Consider the following 14,123-nt stretch of genomic DNA (forward strand, 5'->3'; position numbering starts at 1 on the left):
CTCTTTGTTGTTCAGGTTAACAATAAAACACACACACACATGTGTATACCCATTGGCTGCCTATAACCTCTCTCTGTGTTGTGCAGGTGTTTGCAGAGAAGATGGGCCTGGAGGCAGGCTGGAACTGCCACATCAGCCTGCGCTCAGAGCAGCAGTACCTGTCAGCCACCTCTGCACAATCTGTCAACAGTCCAGACTCAGTTAAGCAAGATGGGCCAAACAAGATGTCCAGGTAATTGGCTGATGGGATGGTATTGTTGGAAGAAATACATTTTGAATGGTTTCAGTCTTGCTAAAAATTTGTTTCAACAAATATTTAATTACATGTAAAAAAATCAATTTCAAGGTAAATATTTTGAAGTATGTGATAATGATTTGATAAAGTACAATCTGAACATTGTCTATCACATTGGCATTTACATATACATTTTTATTTTTATATAAAAGAAAAACACATTTTTTAGCTCATCTATTTTTTGAAAAAAAATTATTAGCTATTGTCATCACCTTGGCGTCAACGTCCGGTTAAGTTTTGCGTTTAGGTCCACTTTTCTCATAAAGTATCAATGCTATTGCATTCAAACTTGTACACCTACTTACTATCCTGAGGAGACTGGGCAGTCAAAGTAAGATAACTCTGGCTTGCATTTTGACAGAATTATGTGCCCTTTTTATACTTAGAAAATTGAAAATTTTGGTTAAGTTTTGTGTTTAGGTCCATTTTATTCCTAAAGTATCAAAGCTATTGCTTTCATACTTGTAACACTTACTAACTATCATAAGGGGACTGTGCAGGCAAAGGTATGTAACTCTGACTGGCATTTTGACGGAATTATGTGCCCTTTTTATACTTAGAAAATTGAAAATTTGGTAAAGTTTTGTGTTTAGGTCCACTTTTTTCCTAAAGTATCAAAGCTATTGCTTTCATACTTGCAACATTTACTATCGTAAGGGGACTGTGCAGGCAAAGTTATGTAACTCTGACAGGCATTTTGACAGAATTATGGGCTCTTTATACATGAAAATTTGGTTAAGTTTTGTGTTTTGGTCCACTTTACCCCTAAAGTATCATAGATATTGCTTTCATACTTGAAACACTCGCAAACTATCATAAGGGGACAGTAAAGGACAAGTTGCATAACTCTGGTTGTCATAGTAACTTTGAATATATGGTTACATTTTGTGTTTAGATCCACTTTACTTCTAAAGTATCAAGGCTATTGCTTTCAAACTTCAAATACTTTCATGCTATCATGAAGATACTGTACCTGGCAAGTTGAATTTTACCTTGACCTTGAAATGACCTTGACTCTCAAGGTCAAATTATTAAATGTTGCTAAAATTGCCATAACTTCTTTATTTATGATTAGATTTTATTGATACTTTGACAAAACAACTCTTACTTGACATACCACAATAGACTCCACCCAAACCATCCCCCCCCCCCGAATCCCCCCTCATTCCCCCCCCCCCCATTTTTTTTTAAAGATCATGTAATAAATGACCACAACACCCTCACACTATACCCCACACACCCCACCCCAAAAAAATAATTTTTATGCCCCTAGTAGGGTGGCATATAGCAGTTGAACTGTCCGTTAGTATGTCAGTCAGTCTGTCCGTCAGTCCAAACAAAAACTTTTAACATTGGCCATAACTTTTTTACTATTTAAGATAGCAACTTGATATTTTGCATGCATGTGTATCACATGGAGCTGCACATTTTGAGTGGTGAAAGGTCAAGGTCATCCTTCAATGTCAAATTTATGGTGTCTGTCCGTCCGAAAACTTTAACATTGGCCATAACTTTTTCAATATTGAAGATAGCAACTTGATATTTTGCATGCATGTGTATCTCATGGAGCTGCACATTTTGAGTGGTGAAAGGTCAAGGTCATCCTTCAATGTCAAATTTATGGCGTCTGTCCGTCCGAAAACTTTAACATTGGCCATAACTTTTTCAATATTGAAGATAGCAACTTGATATTTGGCATGCATGTGTATCTCATGGAGCTGAACATTTTGAGTGGTGAAAGGTGAAGGTCAAGGTCAACCTTCAAGGTCAAATGTCAAATATATGGCGTCTGTCCGTCCGAAAGCTTTAACATTGGCCATAACTTTTTTAATGTTGAATATAGCAACTTGATATTTGGCATACATGTGTATCTCATGAAGCTGCACATTTTTAGTGTGGAAGTTCAAGGTCAAGGTCATCCTTCCAGGTCACAAAAAAAATAATTTAAAAGCGGAGTTCTCATGAAGCTGCACATTTTTAGTGGTGGAAGTTCAAGGTCATCCTTCAAGGTCAAGGTCATCCTTCAAGGTCAAAGGTCAAAAAACAAAATTCAAAGCGGCGTTATCATGAAGCTGCACATTTTGAGTGGCGGAAGGTCAAGGTCATCCTTCAAGGTCAAAGGTAAAAGAAAATAATTCAAAGCCGCGTTATCATGAAGCTGCTCATTTTGAGTGGTGGAAGTTCAAGGTCAAGGTCATCCTTCAAGGTCAAGGTCATCGTTCAAGGTCAAAGGCCCAAAAAAAATATATTTCAAAGCGGCGTTCTCATAAAGCTGCACATTTTGAGTGGTGGCAGTTCAAGGTCAAGGTCATCCTTTAAGGTCAAAGGTAAAAAAAAATTATTTTTTTTCAAAGCGGCACAATAGGGGGCATTGTGTTTCTGACGAATACATCTCTTGTTTTTTTTATGTACCTCACTATAGTAGTGGGGGACATATTGTTTTTGCCCTGTCTGTTGGTCTGTTGGTTGGTCTGTTGGTTGGTTGGTTTGTGCCAACTTTAACATTTTGCAATAACTTTTGCTATATTGAATATAGCAACTTGATATTTGGCATGCATGTGTATCTCATGGAGCTGCACATATTGAGTGGTGAAAGGTCAAGGTCATCCTTCAAGGTCAGAGGTCAAATATATGTGGCCAAAAACGCTCATTTCATGAAAACTTTTGCAATATTGAAGATAGCAACTTGATATTTGGCATGCATGTGTATCTCATGGAGCTGCACATTTTGAGTGGTGATAGGTCAAGGTCAAGGTCATCCTTCAAGGTCAGAGGTCAAATATATGTGGCCCAAATCGCTTATTATATGAATACTTTTGCAATATTGAAGATAGCAACTTGATATTTGGCATGCATGTGTAACTAATGGAGCTGCACATTTTGAGTGGTGAAAGGTCAAGGTCATCCTTCAAGGTCAGAGGTCAAATAAATGTGGCCCAAATTGCTTATTTTATGAATATTTTTGCAATATTGAAGATAGCAACTTGATATTTGGCATGCATGTGTATCTCATGGAGCTGCATATTTTGAATTGTGAAAGGTCAAGGTCATCCTTCTAGGGTCAAGGTCATCCTTCAAGGTCAAACGTCATATAGGGGGACATTGTGTTTCACAAACACATCTTGTTCAAACATGGTTAAAAAACACAAATATTTATTTTTATTATTTTAGTTTTGAAATACCGTCCAACCATCTAACCACAGAATCCCCCCCCCCCCCAAAAAAAATGTTTTGTTTTTTTTTGCATTTTTTGGAAGATAATGTAATAAATGACCACATCCCCACACTATACACCCCTCTCCACCCCTCTCCACCCCTCCCTCCTTTGTGATTGAAATTGAGATAGGTCCCTACACCTTTAAAAAGAAAAATAGATGAGTGGTCTGCACCCGCAAGGCGGTGCTCTTGTTCTAACAAGTTATTGGAAGGTGACTCAAAAGGATTGAAAAGTTCTAAGGATGTGTCATTGGTACATGTATATGGGTTAAGAATGCTGATATGTAATTCTGACTTCTAAGGCAGGATATCACCAAGCCATCAGTACATGTATGTATAAACATTGTATCCACAGGTTTCCCAGTCGTCTGTCTACCCTGAACACCCCCAAAGAGGATACAACAGCCGTGACCTTTCACCCTGTAGAGCTGCAGCAGCAGGGCAGGAGGCTGTTCAGTGCCAGCGCTCCTAGCGTGGTACACCTTGGGTCATCACAGGTCAAGTTTGAGACCAAGGTGCGCACGGCCATTGTGAGTCCCCGCCGGGTCAGGAGGAATCTCCATGGTGATGATGTTGCCATGGCAATACAGGATGGGCTGGATGGGCTATATGACCATGAAGCTGGTAGGTGTTGTTGTTTTCCGAAATGAACAAGTTGGTCTTGTATTGGTGTGTTGTTTAACATATTGCTTTTGTTGTATTTTTAAAGCTGAATCCTTATTCTTTAATTGTAATTGACCATACTTTTGAATCATTTGAGAAAGGAGACAATTTTGAGTGTTTGTAGGATTGTTAAAGATGCTTAATTGACAAAATTGAAAAACATTGTTTATGATTCGCAAATTTTCCTTGAAGTTATGATACTTGTGAGGAAACAGTAATACTGAACATTTACCATGCTCTCAAATATCCATTATGTGCATCTTTTGACGATTTAAAAACCTGAAAATTATAAAGCGTTGCAACGCGAAACGATTGAATAATTTGGAGAATTCTGTTGTCATTGTATTTTTGGATACAACGAGGATTGCTTATATAAAGAAAAAAATACTTTGATCATGATAGGAGAGCGGATGGTCTAGTGGATAGAGCCGTTGACTTTTACTCCATGGCTCCAGGGGTCAGTGGTTCGAGCCCCGTTCGTAGTTACTTTTTTTTCTTTCTTTAATTGTATTCTTGTTTTTTTTACTGGGGATTTTAAATCCAATGTTTACATTTATCAATATAAAGCATTTCATGACAAACTTTAATACATGCCAAAATCTGTGAAAAGGCCCCTTTAAGTCCAGATTGCTCAGTTCATGAATGTCATTGTAAATCCAGCAAGCCTTTGCATCTTGTGTTGTTATAGAGGGTGTAGAGCTGTTAGCCCCGGGTACAGAGGAGCTGGATGGGGACTATGGGGGTGGGTGCTCCTGGCTGAGTGAAGAGGAGCTGAGTAGACAGGCCTCCAGCTACATCACGGAGAACACAGAGGACAGTCTGGCCTTTGACAACAGGGTGAGTAAAGCTACATCACAGAGAACACAGAGCACAGTCTGGCCTTTGACAACAGGGTGAGTACAGCTACATCACAGAGAACACAGAGCACAGTCTGGCCTTTGACAACAGGGTGAGTACAGCTACATCACAGAGAACACAGAGCACAGTCTGGCCTTTTACAACAGGGTGAGTAGGCTACATCACAGAGAACACAGAGGACAGTCTGGCCTTTGACAACAGGGTGAGTACAGCTACATCACAGAGAACACAGAGCACAGTCTGGCCTTTGACAACAGGGTGAGTAGGCTAAATCACAGAGAGCACAGAGCACAGTCTGGCCTTTGACAACAGGGTGAGTAGGCTACATCACAGAGAGCACAGAGCACAGTCTGGCCTTTGACAACAGGGTGAGTACAGCTACATCACAGAGAACACAGAGCACAGTCTGGCCTTTGACAACAGGGTGAGTAGGCTACATCACAGAGAGCACAGAGCACAGTCTGGCCTTTGACAACAGGGTGAGTAGGCTACATCACAGAGAGCACAGAGCACAGTCTGGCCTTTGACAACAGGGTGAGTAGGCTACATCACAGAGAACACAGAGCACGGTCTGGCCTTTGACAACAGGGTGAGTAGGCTACATCACAGAGAACACAGAGCACAGTCTGGCCTTTGACAACAGGGTGAGTACAGCTACATCACAGAGAGCACAGAGCACAGTCTGGCCTTTGACAACAGGGTGAGTAGGCTACATCACAGAGAACACAGAGGACAGTCTGGCCTTTGACAACAGAGTGAGTAGGCTACATCACAGAGAACACAGAGCACAGTCTGGCCTTTGACAACAGGGTGAGTACAGCTACATCACAGAGAGCACAGAACAAAGTCTGGCCTTTGACAACTGGGTGAGTACAGCTACATCACAGAGAACACAGAGCATAGTCTGGCCTTTGACAACAGGGTGAGTAGGCTACATTACAGAGAACACAGAGCACAGTCTGGCCTTTGACAACAGGGTGAGCTGCCACACTCTTGGATCAAACATGCTTATGGAAAATAAGACTAGAGCAACTGCCATCATAATTGTTAATAGCAGTATGTGTAGAAATGTACTTAAGTCATGCAGAATAGCACTTTGAATTAATAGTTGATAAACACATAATGGCCTCCTGAAAAACTTTGCTCAACCATAATTTTTCAAATTTGAGTACCTTTTTCCTTCAAAATATTAATATTTTAGATAAAGTTTGGGATAAAATGCTTCTTTAAGAAAATTTACTGATGAGTTTTATTTAATATTTCCATACTCTGAGCATTTGCAAAGTCTGGTCCCAAGTTACCCTGTCCGTTTTAAGGTTAAGAAAAGTTTTGTGGTCTCATTAGCAGACATAGTAGTCCTGACCAGACTAGAGCTGTTTCCATTCGACCATCATTCGATTCGATTTGATTTCCATACCAAATGGTCCGATTCGATTATTTTCGATTCGATTCAAATTAAACTATTCGCTGCTTATTTTGCAAACTATTTCATGTTTGCTTTGTCCAGGGCATGAATTAATGCGTTTGGTATATGTTATGAACTTATTATGTTGCACATTTTAATTGTTTAATTTTTTAAATAAAATTTAAAAATGCCACATTGTTTTATAAGTGAAAAATTCATTTAACAAAACTTCCTGTCGAGTTATTCTCAGATTGTTTTTCTTACATGTAAAAAGAGCGTGTCGTGGGAGATGAAGATTTCACATCTGAAATATCAACCGAGTGTTTTCTCTTTAAATATTTGTAGTGCTTCCAGATTAAGGGTTACTAATGTCAACAAAACACGTTTTACAAGTTGCCTTTGCATCAGAACCTTCGCGAAATGTGAATTGTTTCCATACTTTTGATTTTAATTTTGACGGTGCGTCTTTCAGCGTGGTTGAAGAAGCCAGTTTACCAGCTGATGTAATGCTCAGCATGTTATTGTCCCCTACCGGTTTCACCGGAGGGGACTTATGGTTTGCACTCCGTCTGTCAGTCAGTCAATCTGTCAGTCAGTCTGTCAGTTTGTCTGTCACACTTTTCTGGATCCTGCAATAACTTTTAAAGTTTTTAATATTTTTTAATGAAACTTGCAACATGGATAGATTGCAATATGGACATTATGCAGGTCATTTCATTTTGTTCCTACGTCAAAAATTGTGGTTGCTATGGCAACCAAAAAAAATAAATTATAATTTCTGAATATGGTGGAAATTTCTGACAATGGTGGAGCCGGTAGGGGACCATATTGCTTGACAATAGCCTTGTTCATTCATTAATTGGATGCCATAGTTTGCTATCACAAGACGTATTGCAAATGACAAGAAAGTTTAGACGACGGATTTGGAAAGTAAGGTTTAAAATGCCGATCAATCGGATTGCAGTGAATCGAATCGAAAATGGCCGTATTGGTATCGAAATTGAATCGGCGGCGTTGAACCGGTTTTACGATGCATCGAACCGAATCATTACAGCTCTAGACCAGACTGTGTTGGCTGTTCTGGAATGACACTAGCATATGGAATAAGACCAATTATTGCATGACATGGCTCATTACATCAATACTTTAGATAAAACAAGGGAAACTGATTAAACGGTATCAAAACATAAATTTTGACAAAGACAATTGACATACACAGTTTGATATATAGCAACATGATTCCATGGAATCATTATTTTATTAATCTTAAATTTACTTCACTTTTGCATGCATGCCTTTCTCAATTCTCTGCAGGCAAAGCTGCCAAGAGGTATAGAGAATATCCGTCCACACCTTCAGAGCATTGATAATGTGCCTCTCTTGGTGAATCTCTTCACAGACTGCACTACAGAAAGTAGGAGGCTTTATGATTCACTTCTCTGAATTGATAACTTGCTTGTACATGCTGAAGAATTGTAGTAGTCTATATTTAGATTATTAAATAATAGGGATGGCATCAAATACCTATATCGGTATTTGAATATTCGCAAATCCGTTCATTAGAATATTCAAATATTCGCATTAAACGGCTGGATTGATTTAACTTCTATTGCTCAGTTTCATATCCAGTAGGGATATTAAATATAAATTGACACAGAAATACAATTGAATATACAATTGTTGTGTTGAGAAATAGAAAGAAAATGTAGCTTAATTGTAAAAACAAACTTTGAAAAAGCCTATTTAGCAGAAATATATCAGAAAAGAGTGAAACTTGTTCTGTGTTTACTTCCATTGTTTTGTAAGTTATATCCGCTTGCTTAATACGAGGCTGTTTATTAATGTTGCTATCGAATAATGGTATCGCTGTTGGCTAGTACTATGACCGATACTGTAATCGGGCACAAATTGAAGGAAAACATCATGTCATTGAATTTTATTTTTATTTGAAATTTTAAAGTAACGATAGCATGTATGTTTATTTAAAGAAACATATCAATATGGCATGCAAAGTACACCAAACATTCAAGAACAAATATAAGGAAAAACATCATTCATAAAATGTTATTTTTATTTGAAATTTTAAAATAACAATATCATGTACGTTTATAACAAGAAACATATTAATAAGTCATGCAAAGTACATCACAAAACGGACACCGTTGTTACGATTTTTGTCTAGACCCTATAAATATATTCGACTTCATGTCGCTGCAATAATTTTTTATGTGTGTCTTAATTTCGTTTATTTTGACAGTTCGTGCGCTTTCTTTGAGTGTGTACATTGGATTGCGCAATTTGAGTAATTCACACATTTTAATGGCTTTTCATACTGTGATCACAGAAACTTAATTATTATTCGCCAGTCAATTGAAGCCGTTAATTGGCACCCCATTGAAAAACAACAGTTCGGGGCCTTTCTTAGAGTGTGTATATTGCATTGCGCAATCAACGCTGAAACGGGCCGCGTTATCAGTTTGACACGAAGAATGTCACATCAAGCATGTTAATCCCAAATGATTTCGAGTGCCAATTAGTAAGCTACTTGCAGGTCATTATATATTAGGGCAATTAAATTTTGAAAAAAAAAAAAGGATATTCGAATATCAATTCTGTTTTTCGAATACTGACCATTTAATCGATATTCAATAACTGGTATTCAAATAATTTTGCCATCCCTATTAAATATTAATTAAAATGCTGTGTGGTGTGTGTTTCCATGATGCTTAGTTTAAATCCATTTTTTTTAGCTTAATTGCATTGAATTGAAATCCTAAGACTTATTGTTACACTCTGGATTCCATTTGCTGGGCTGAACCATTACTTGATGTCTTTATGGGACATCTAAGGAATGTTCCCATAGTGGGGATCAAATCCATGATTTCACGCTTGTTAGATTGACATCCACTACGCGAAGGGGACAAAAAAAGTAAAGATGCAAAATGTGACAATATCAATTGGAAAGTATCAGTTAGAAGGCGATGTTTTGTGATTTTCAGCGACATATGAGATGATGAAGATCCTGCAGGAGCATGGTGAGGTGGTTCTGTGTGTGGGCAGCTCCATCAACATGCACAATGTGCCCCTCTTCCTACATGCAGACTGCAGGTACGCATTAACATGCACAATGTGCCCCTCTTCCTACATGCAGACTGCAGGTACACATCAACATGCACAATGTGCCCCTCTTCCTACATGCAGACTGCAGGTACACATCAACATGCACAATGTGCCCCTCTTCCTACATGCAGATTGCAGGTACACATCAACATGCACAATGTGCCCCTCTTCCTGCATGCAGACTGCAGGTACACATCAACATGCACAATGTGCCCCTCTTCCTACATCCAGACTGCAGGTACACATCAACATGCACAATGTGCCCCTCTTCCTACATGCAGACTGCAGGTACACATCAACATGCACAATGTGCCCCTCTTCCTGCATGCAGACTGCAGGTACATATCAACATGCACAATGTGCCCCTCTTCCTGCATGCAGACTGCAGCTACACATCAACATACACAATGTGCCCCTCTTCATGCATGCAGACTGCAGCTACACATCAACATGCATAATATGCCCCTCTTCATGCATGCAGACTGCAGGTACATATCAACTTCCCCCGCAGATATTGCTGTGGATGCACTGCCTTTACCTCCATACGGGAATGCAGACATTTTTTTAAGAAAGCAATAAACAAAATCACTCACAGAATACATTTATATTGCAAATGATGGAATCAAACTCCCAAGCGTATATTACTATTATCCTTCATTATTAATAGATCATTTACTCAGTTGCGTATTAAGTCATATACAGCAAGATGTTTGGCCACAATGATATACCATATGTATCTTTGAAGATATTCAGTAAGTGCCTCTCTCCCCTGCAGCCTTGCCCTGGAGCCCCTGTGTCCCCAGGTGTGTGTGCAGCAGCAGCCTGGTCAGCAGCCTGGTACCAGCCTGGTGTGGGAGAGGGACTCACCCACCCCTGTACAGCTAGCCGGGTCCCTGCTCAACATCATGTGCCCCATCATCATCAGCAAGGGTGGCAACATCAGCCTCATACATCTCATTGCTGAGGTGAGCCAATACTATTCACAGGGCTTTCATTTCAGACATGATTAGTATTTTTCTGTATTTCAGCAGTGTGTGAACTGTTAGGAAAAGTCTGCCTTTTTTGCATAAATGCAGTTGGCGTAATTTTCCTTATCGTTCATACATCAATAAAATGCTGAAAAATTCTTTTTAATTCTTGTAAGCACAACATTTATTCAAAAGCTGAGCTTTTTTTTAGCTCACCTGATTGCTCAGGTGAGCTTTTGGGAACGGTCTTTGTCCGTCGTCCATCTGTCCGCCGTCTGTCCACATTTGGTTGTAAACACTCTAGAGGCCACATTTCTTGTGTGATCTTCATGAAACTTGGTCAGAAGATTTGTCCCAATGAAATCTCGATCAAGTTCAAAACTGGGTCATGCTGGGTCAAAAACTAGGTCAGTAGGTCAAAAAAAAGAAAAACCTTGTAAACACTGTAGAAGTCACATTTCATGCCCAATCTTCATGTAACTTTGTCAAAATGTTTGTCTTTATGATATGTTGGTTGAGTTCAAAAGTGGTTCCGGTCCGTTGAAAAACATGGCTGCCATTTGGGGGGGCAGTTTTCCTTATATGGCTATAGAGAAACATTGTAAACACTCTAGAAGTCACAATTTTTGCCCAATCATCATAAAACTTGGTCAAAACATTGGTTTTATTGATATCTCGGACGAGTTCGAAAATGGTCCAGATTGGTGAAAAAACATGGCCACCAAGGGGCGAGGCAGTTTTCGTTATATGTATATAGTGAAAACATGTCAACACTCTAGAAGTCACATTTTTGGTCCAATCTTCATGAAAATGGTCAGAACATTTGTTTCCTAGATACGTGAGTTAAGTTCGAAAATAGTTCTGGTCTGTTGAAAAACATGGCTGCCAGGGGGACGGGGCAGTTTTCCTTATATTTATATAGTAAAAAAGGCTTGTGAACAGTCAAGAAGTCACATTTTTTGCCCAATCATCATGAAACTTGGTCAAAACCTTGGTTTAATTGAAATCTTGGACATTTTCGAAAATGGTCCAGATCGGTGAAAAAACATGGCCGCCACTGGGTGGGGCAGTTTTCTCTATATGTATACACGTATAGTGAAAACATATGAACACTCTAGAAGTCACATTTTTGGCCCAATTTTCATGAATTTGGTCAGAACATTTGTTTCCTAGATATGTGAGTTGAGTTCAAAAATGGTTCCGGTCCGTTGAAAAACATGGCTGCCAGGGGGGGGGGGGGGGGTGGCGCGCATTTTTCTAATACTTGTATTTATATAGTAAAAAAGCTTGTGAACACTCTAAAAGTCACATTTTTTGCCCAATCATCATGAAACATGGTGAAAATATTGGTTTTATTTATATCTCAGATGAGTTTGAAAATGGTCCCTTAGGTCAAAAAACATGGCCGCCAGAGGGTGGGTGGGGCAGTTTTCCTTATATGACTATAGAGAAACCTTGTGAACACTCTAGAAGTCATATTTTTTGCTTAATCATCGTGAAACTTAGTCAATACATTGGTTTTATCGATATCTCAGATAAGTTGGAAAATGGCTCAGATCGGTGAAAAAAAACGCACTTTTTAGCTCACCTGATTGCTCAGGTGAGGTTTTAGGGTTGGTCTTTGTCTGCTGTCCGTCCATCCACATGTGGTTTGTAAACACTCTAGCATTCACATTTCTCAAGCATTCTTTATCAAAGTTGCTGAGAAGCGATATGGCCACAATATCTCAGTCAAGTTTGATAATGAGCAAAATCGCATACTAAATGACAAAATTATTGCCCTTAGATTGTCAAAATTTTCATTATATTGTACAAAATCCGTGAACACACTCTAGAAGTCACAATTTTGTTTCAGATTTTATGAATCTTGGTCATTATATTTATTTTTGTAAGCAAAGTTTGATGTTTGGTCATGAGGGGTCAAAATATAGGTCACCAGGTCAGATCTTACAAAAACCTCATAAACACTTCATACGCCAGAGTTTTGGCTCAATAATGATGAAACTTGACCAGGATGTTTGTCTGGACAATATCTAGGTCAATTTTGACGTTTGTTAAAGATTGAATGAACTGACTCCTCTCAGGTGAGCGAACTAGGGCCATCTTGGCCCTCTTGTTTAAATATTAGGTCCACAACAGACTGTTATCAGCTGGCGTACAAATTTAATTAGCTCATCTATTTTTTGAAAAAAAAATTATGAGCTATTGTCATCACCTTGGCGTCGGCATCCGGTTAAGTTTTGGGTTTAGGTCCACTTTTCTCAGAAAGTATCAATGCTATTGCATTCCAACTTGGTACACTTACTTACTATCATGAGGGGACTGGGCAGGCAAAGTTAGATAACTCTTGCGTGCATTTTGACAGAATTATGTGCCCTTTTTATACTTAGAAAATTGAAAATTTTGGTAAAGTTTTGTGTTTAGGTCCATTTTATTCCTTAAGTATCAAAGCTATTGCTTTCATACTTGCAACACTTTTTAACTATCATAACGGAAATGTGCAGGCAAAGTTAGATAACTCTGGCTTGCATTTTGACAGAATTACGTGCCCTTTTTATACTTAAAAAATGGAAAATTTTGGTTAAGTTTTGTGTTTAGGTCCATTTTTTTCCTTAAGTATCAAAGCTATTGCTTTCACACTTGCAACACAAACTAACTATCATATGGGGACTGTGCAGGCAAAGTTATGTAACTCTGACTGGCATTCTGACAGAATTATGTGCCCTTTTTATACTTAGAAAATTGAAAATTTGGTCTAGTTTTGTGTTTAGGTCCATTTTATTCCTAAAGTATCAAAGCTATTGCTTTCATACTTGCAACACTTACTAACTATCACAAGGGGACTGTGCAGGCAAAGTTATGTAACTCTGACTGGCATTTTGACGGAATTATGGGCCCTTTATACTTAGAAAATTGAAAATTTGGTTAAGTTTTGTGTTTGGTCCACTTTACCCTTAAAGTATCATAGATATTGCTTTCATACTTGGAACACTCGCAAACTATCATAAGGGGACAGTAAAGGACAAGTTGCATAACTCTGGTTGTCATTTTTATGGAATTATGGCCCTTTTTTGACTTAGTACCTTTGAATTTATGGTTTAATTTTGTGTTTAGATTGCTTTCAAACTTCAAATACTTTCATGCTATCATGAGGGTACTGTACCTGGCAAGTTGAATTTTACCTTGACCTTTGAATGACCTTGACTCTCAAGGTCAAATTATTAAATTTTTCTTAAATTGCCATAACTTCTTTATTTACGATTAGATTTGATTGATACTTTGACAAAACAACTCTTACCCCCCCCCCCCACCCCGAATCCCCCACCCCAAAAAAAGTTTTTTTTTCTTAAAGATCATCTTATAAATGAGCAGCACACCTATACACCCCCCCCCCCCCAACCCAACCCCTCCCCCCCCCAAAAAAAAACACATTTTTTTTTTAAACATGGTTAAAAAACACATATATTTTTTGTATTATTTTATTTTTGAAATACTGTCCAACCATCCCACCCAAGGATCCCTCCCCCCCCCCCAAAAAAAATGCATTTTTTTTTTGCATTTTTGGAAGAAAATGTAATAAATGACCACACCACCACAC

At 38.6% G+C, this 14,123-nt stretch overlaps 1 protein-coding gene across 5 annotated transcripts in view; it reads left to right on the forward strand.

Annotated features, from left to right (window-relative positions):
* The window catches only part of LOC127866243 (transmembrane protein 94-like), a 97,639-nt gene that overhangs the window by 76,117 nt on the left and 7,399 nt on the right, over window positions 1-14,123 (forward strand). For 4 of the 5 annotated variants that reach the window (XM_052406667.1, XM_052406666.1, XM_052406664.1 and 1 more), the window contains 6 exons: window positions 87-232; window positions 3,867-4,135; window positions 4,863-5,011; window positions 7,752-7,851; window positions 9,437-9,544; window positions 10,329-10,522. In XM_052406667.1, coding sequence (XP_052262627.1) covers window positions 87-232; window positions 3,867-4,135; window positions 4,863-5,011; window positions 7,752-7,851; window positions 9,437-9,544; window positions 10,329-10,522 — 966 coding nt within the window. Of the gene's footprint in view, window positions 1-86; window positions 233-3,866; window positions 4,136-4,862; window positions 5,012-7,751; window positions 7,852-9,436; window positions 9,546-10,328; window positions 10,523-14,123 lie in introns of all 5 variants that reach the window. The other variant, XM_052406665.1, reaches the window with a different exon arrangement.

Source organism: Dreissena polymorpha, chromosome 2, assembly GCF_020536995.1.
Source record: "Dreissena polymorpha isolate Duluth1 chromosome 2, UMN_Dpol_1.0, whole genome shotgun sequence".
NCBI lineage: Eukaryota > Metazoa > Mollusca > Bivalvia > Myida > Dreissenidae > Dreissena > Dreissena polymorpha.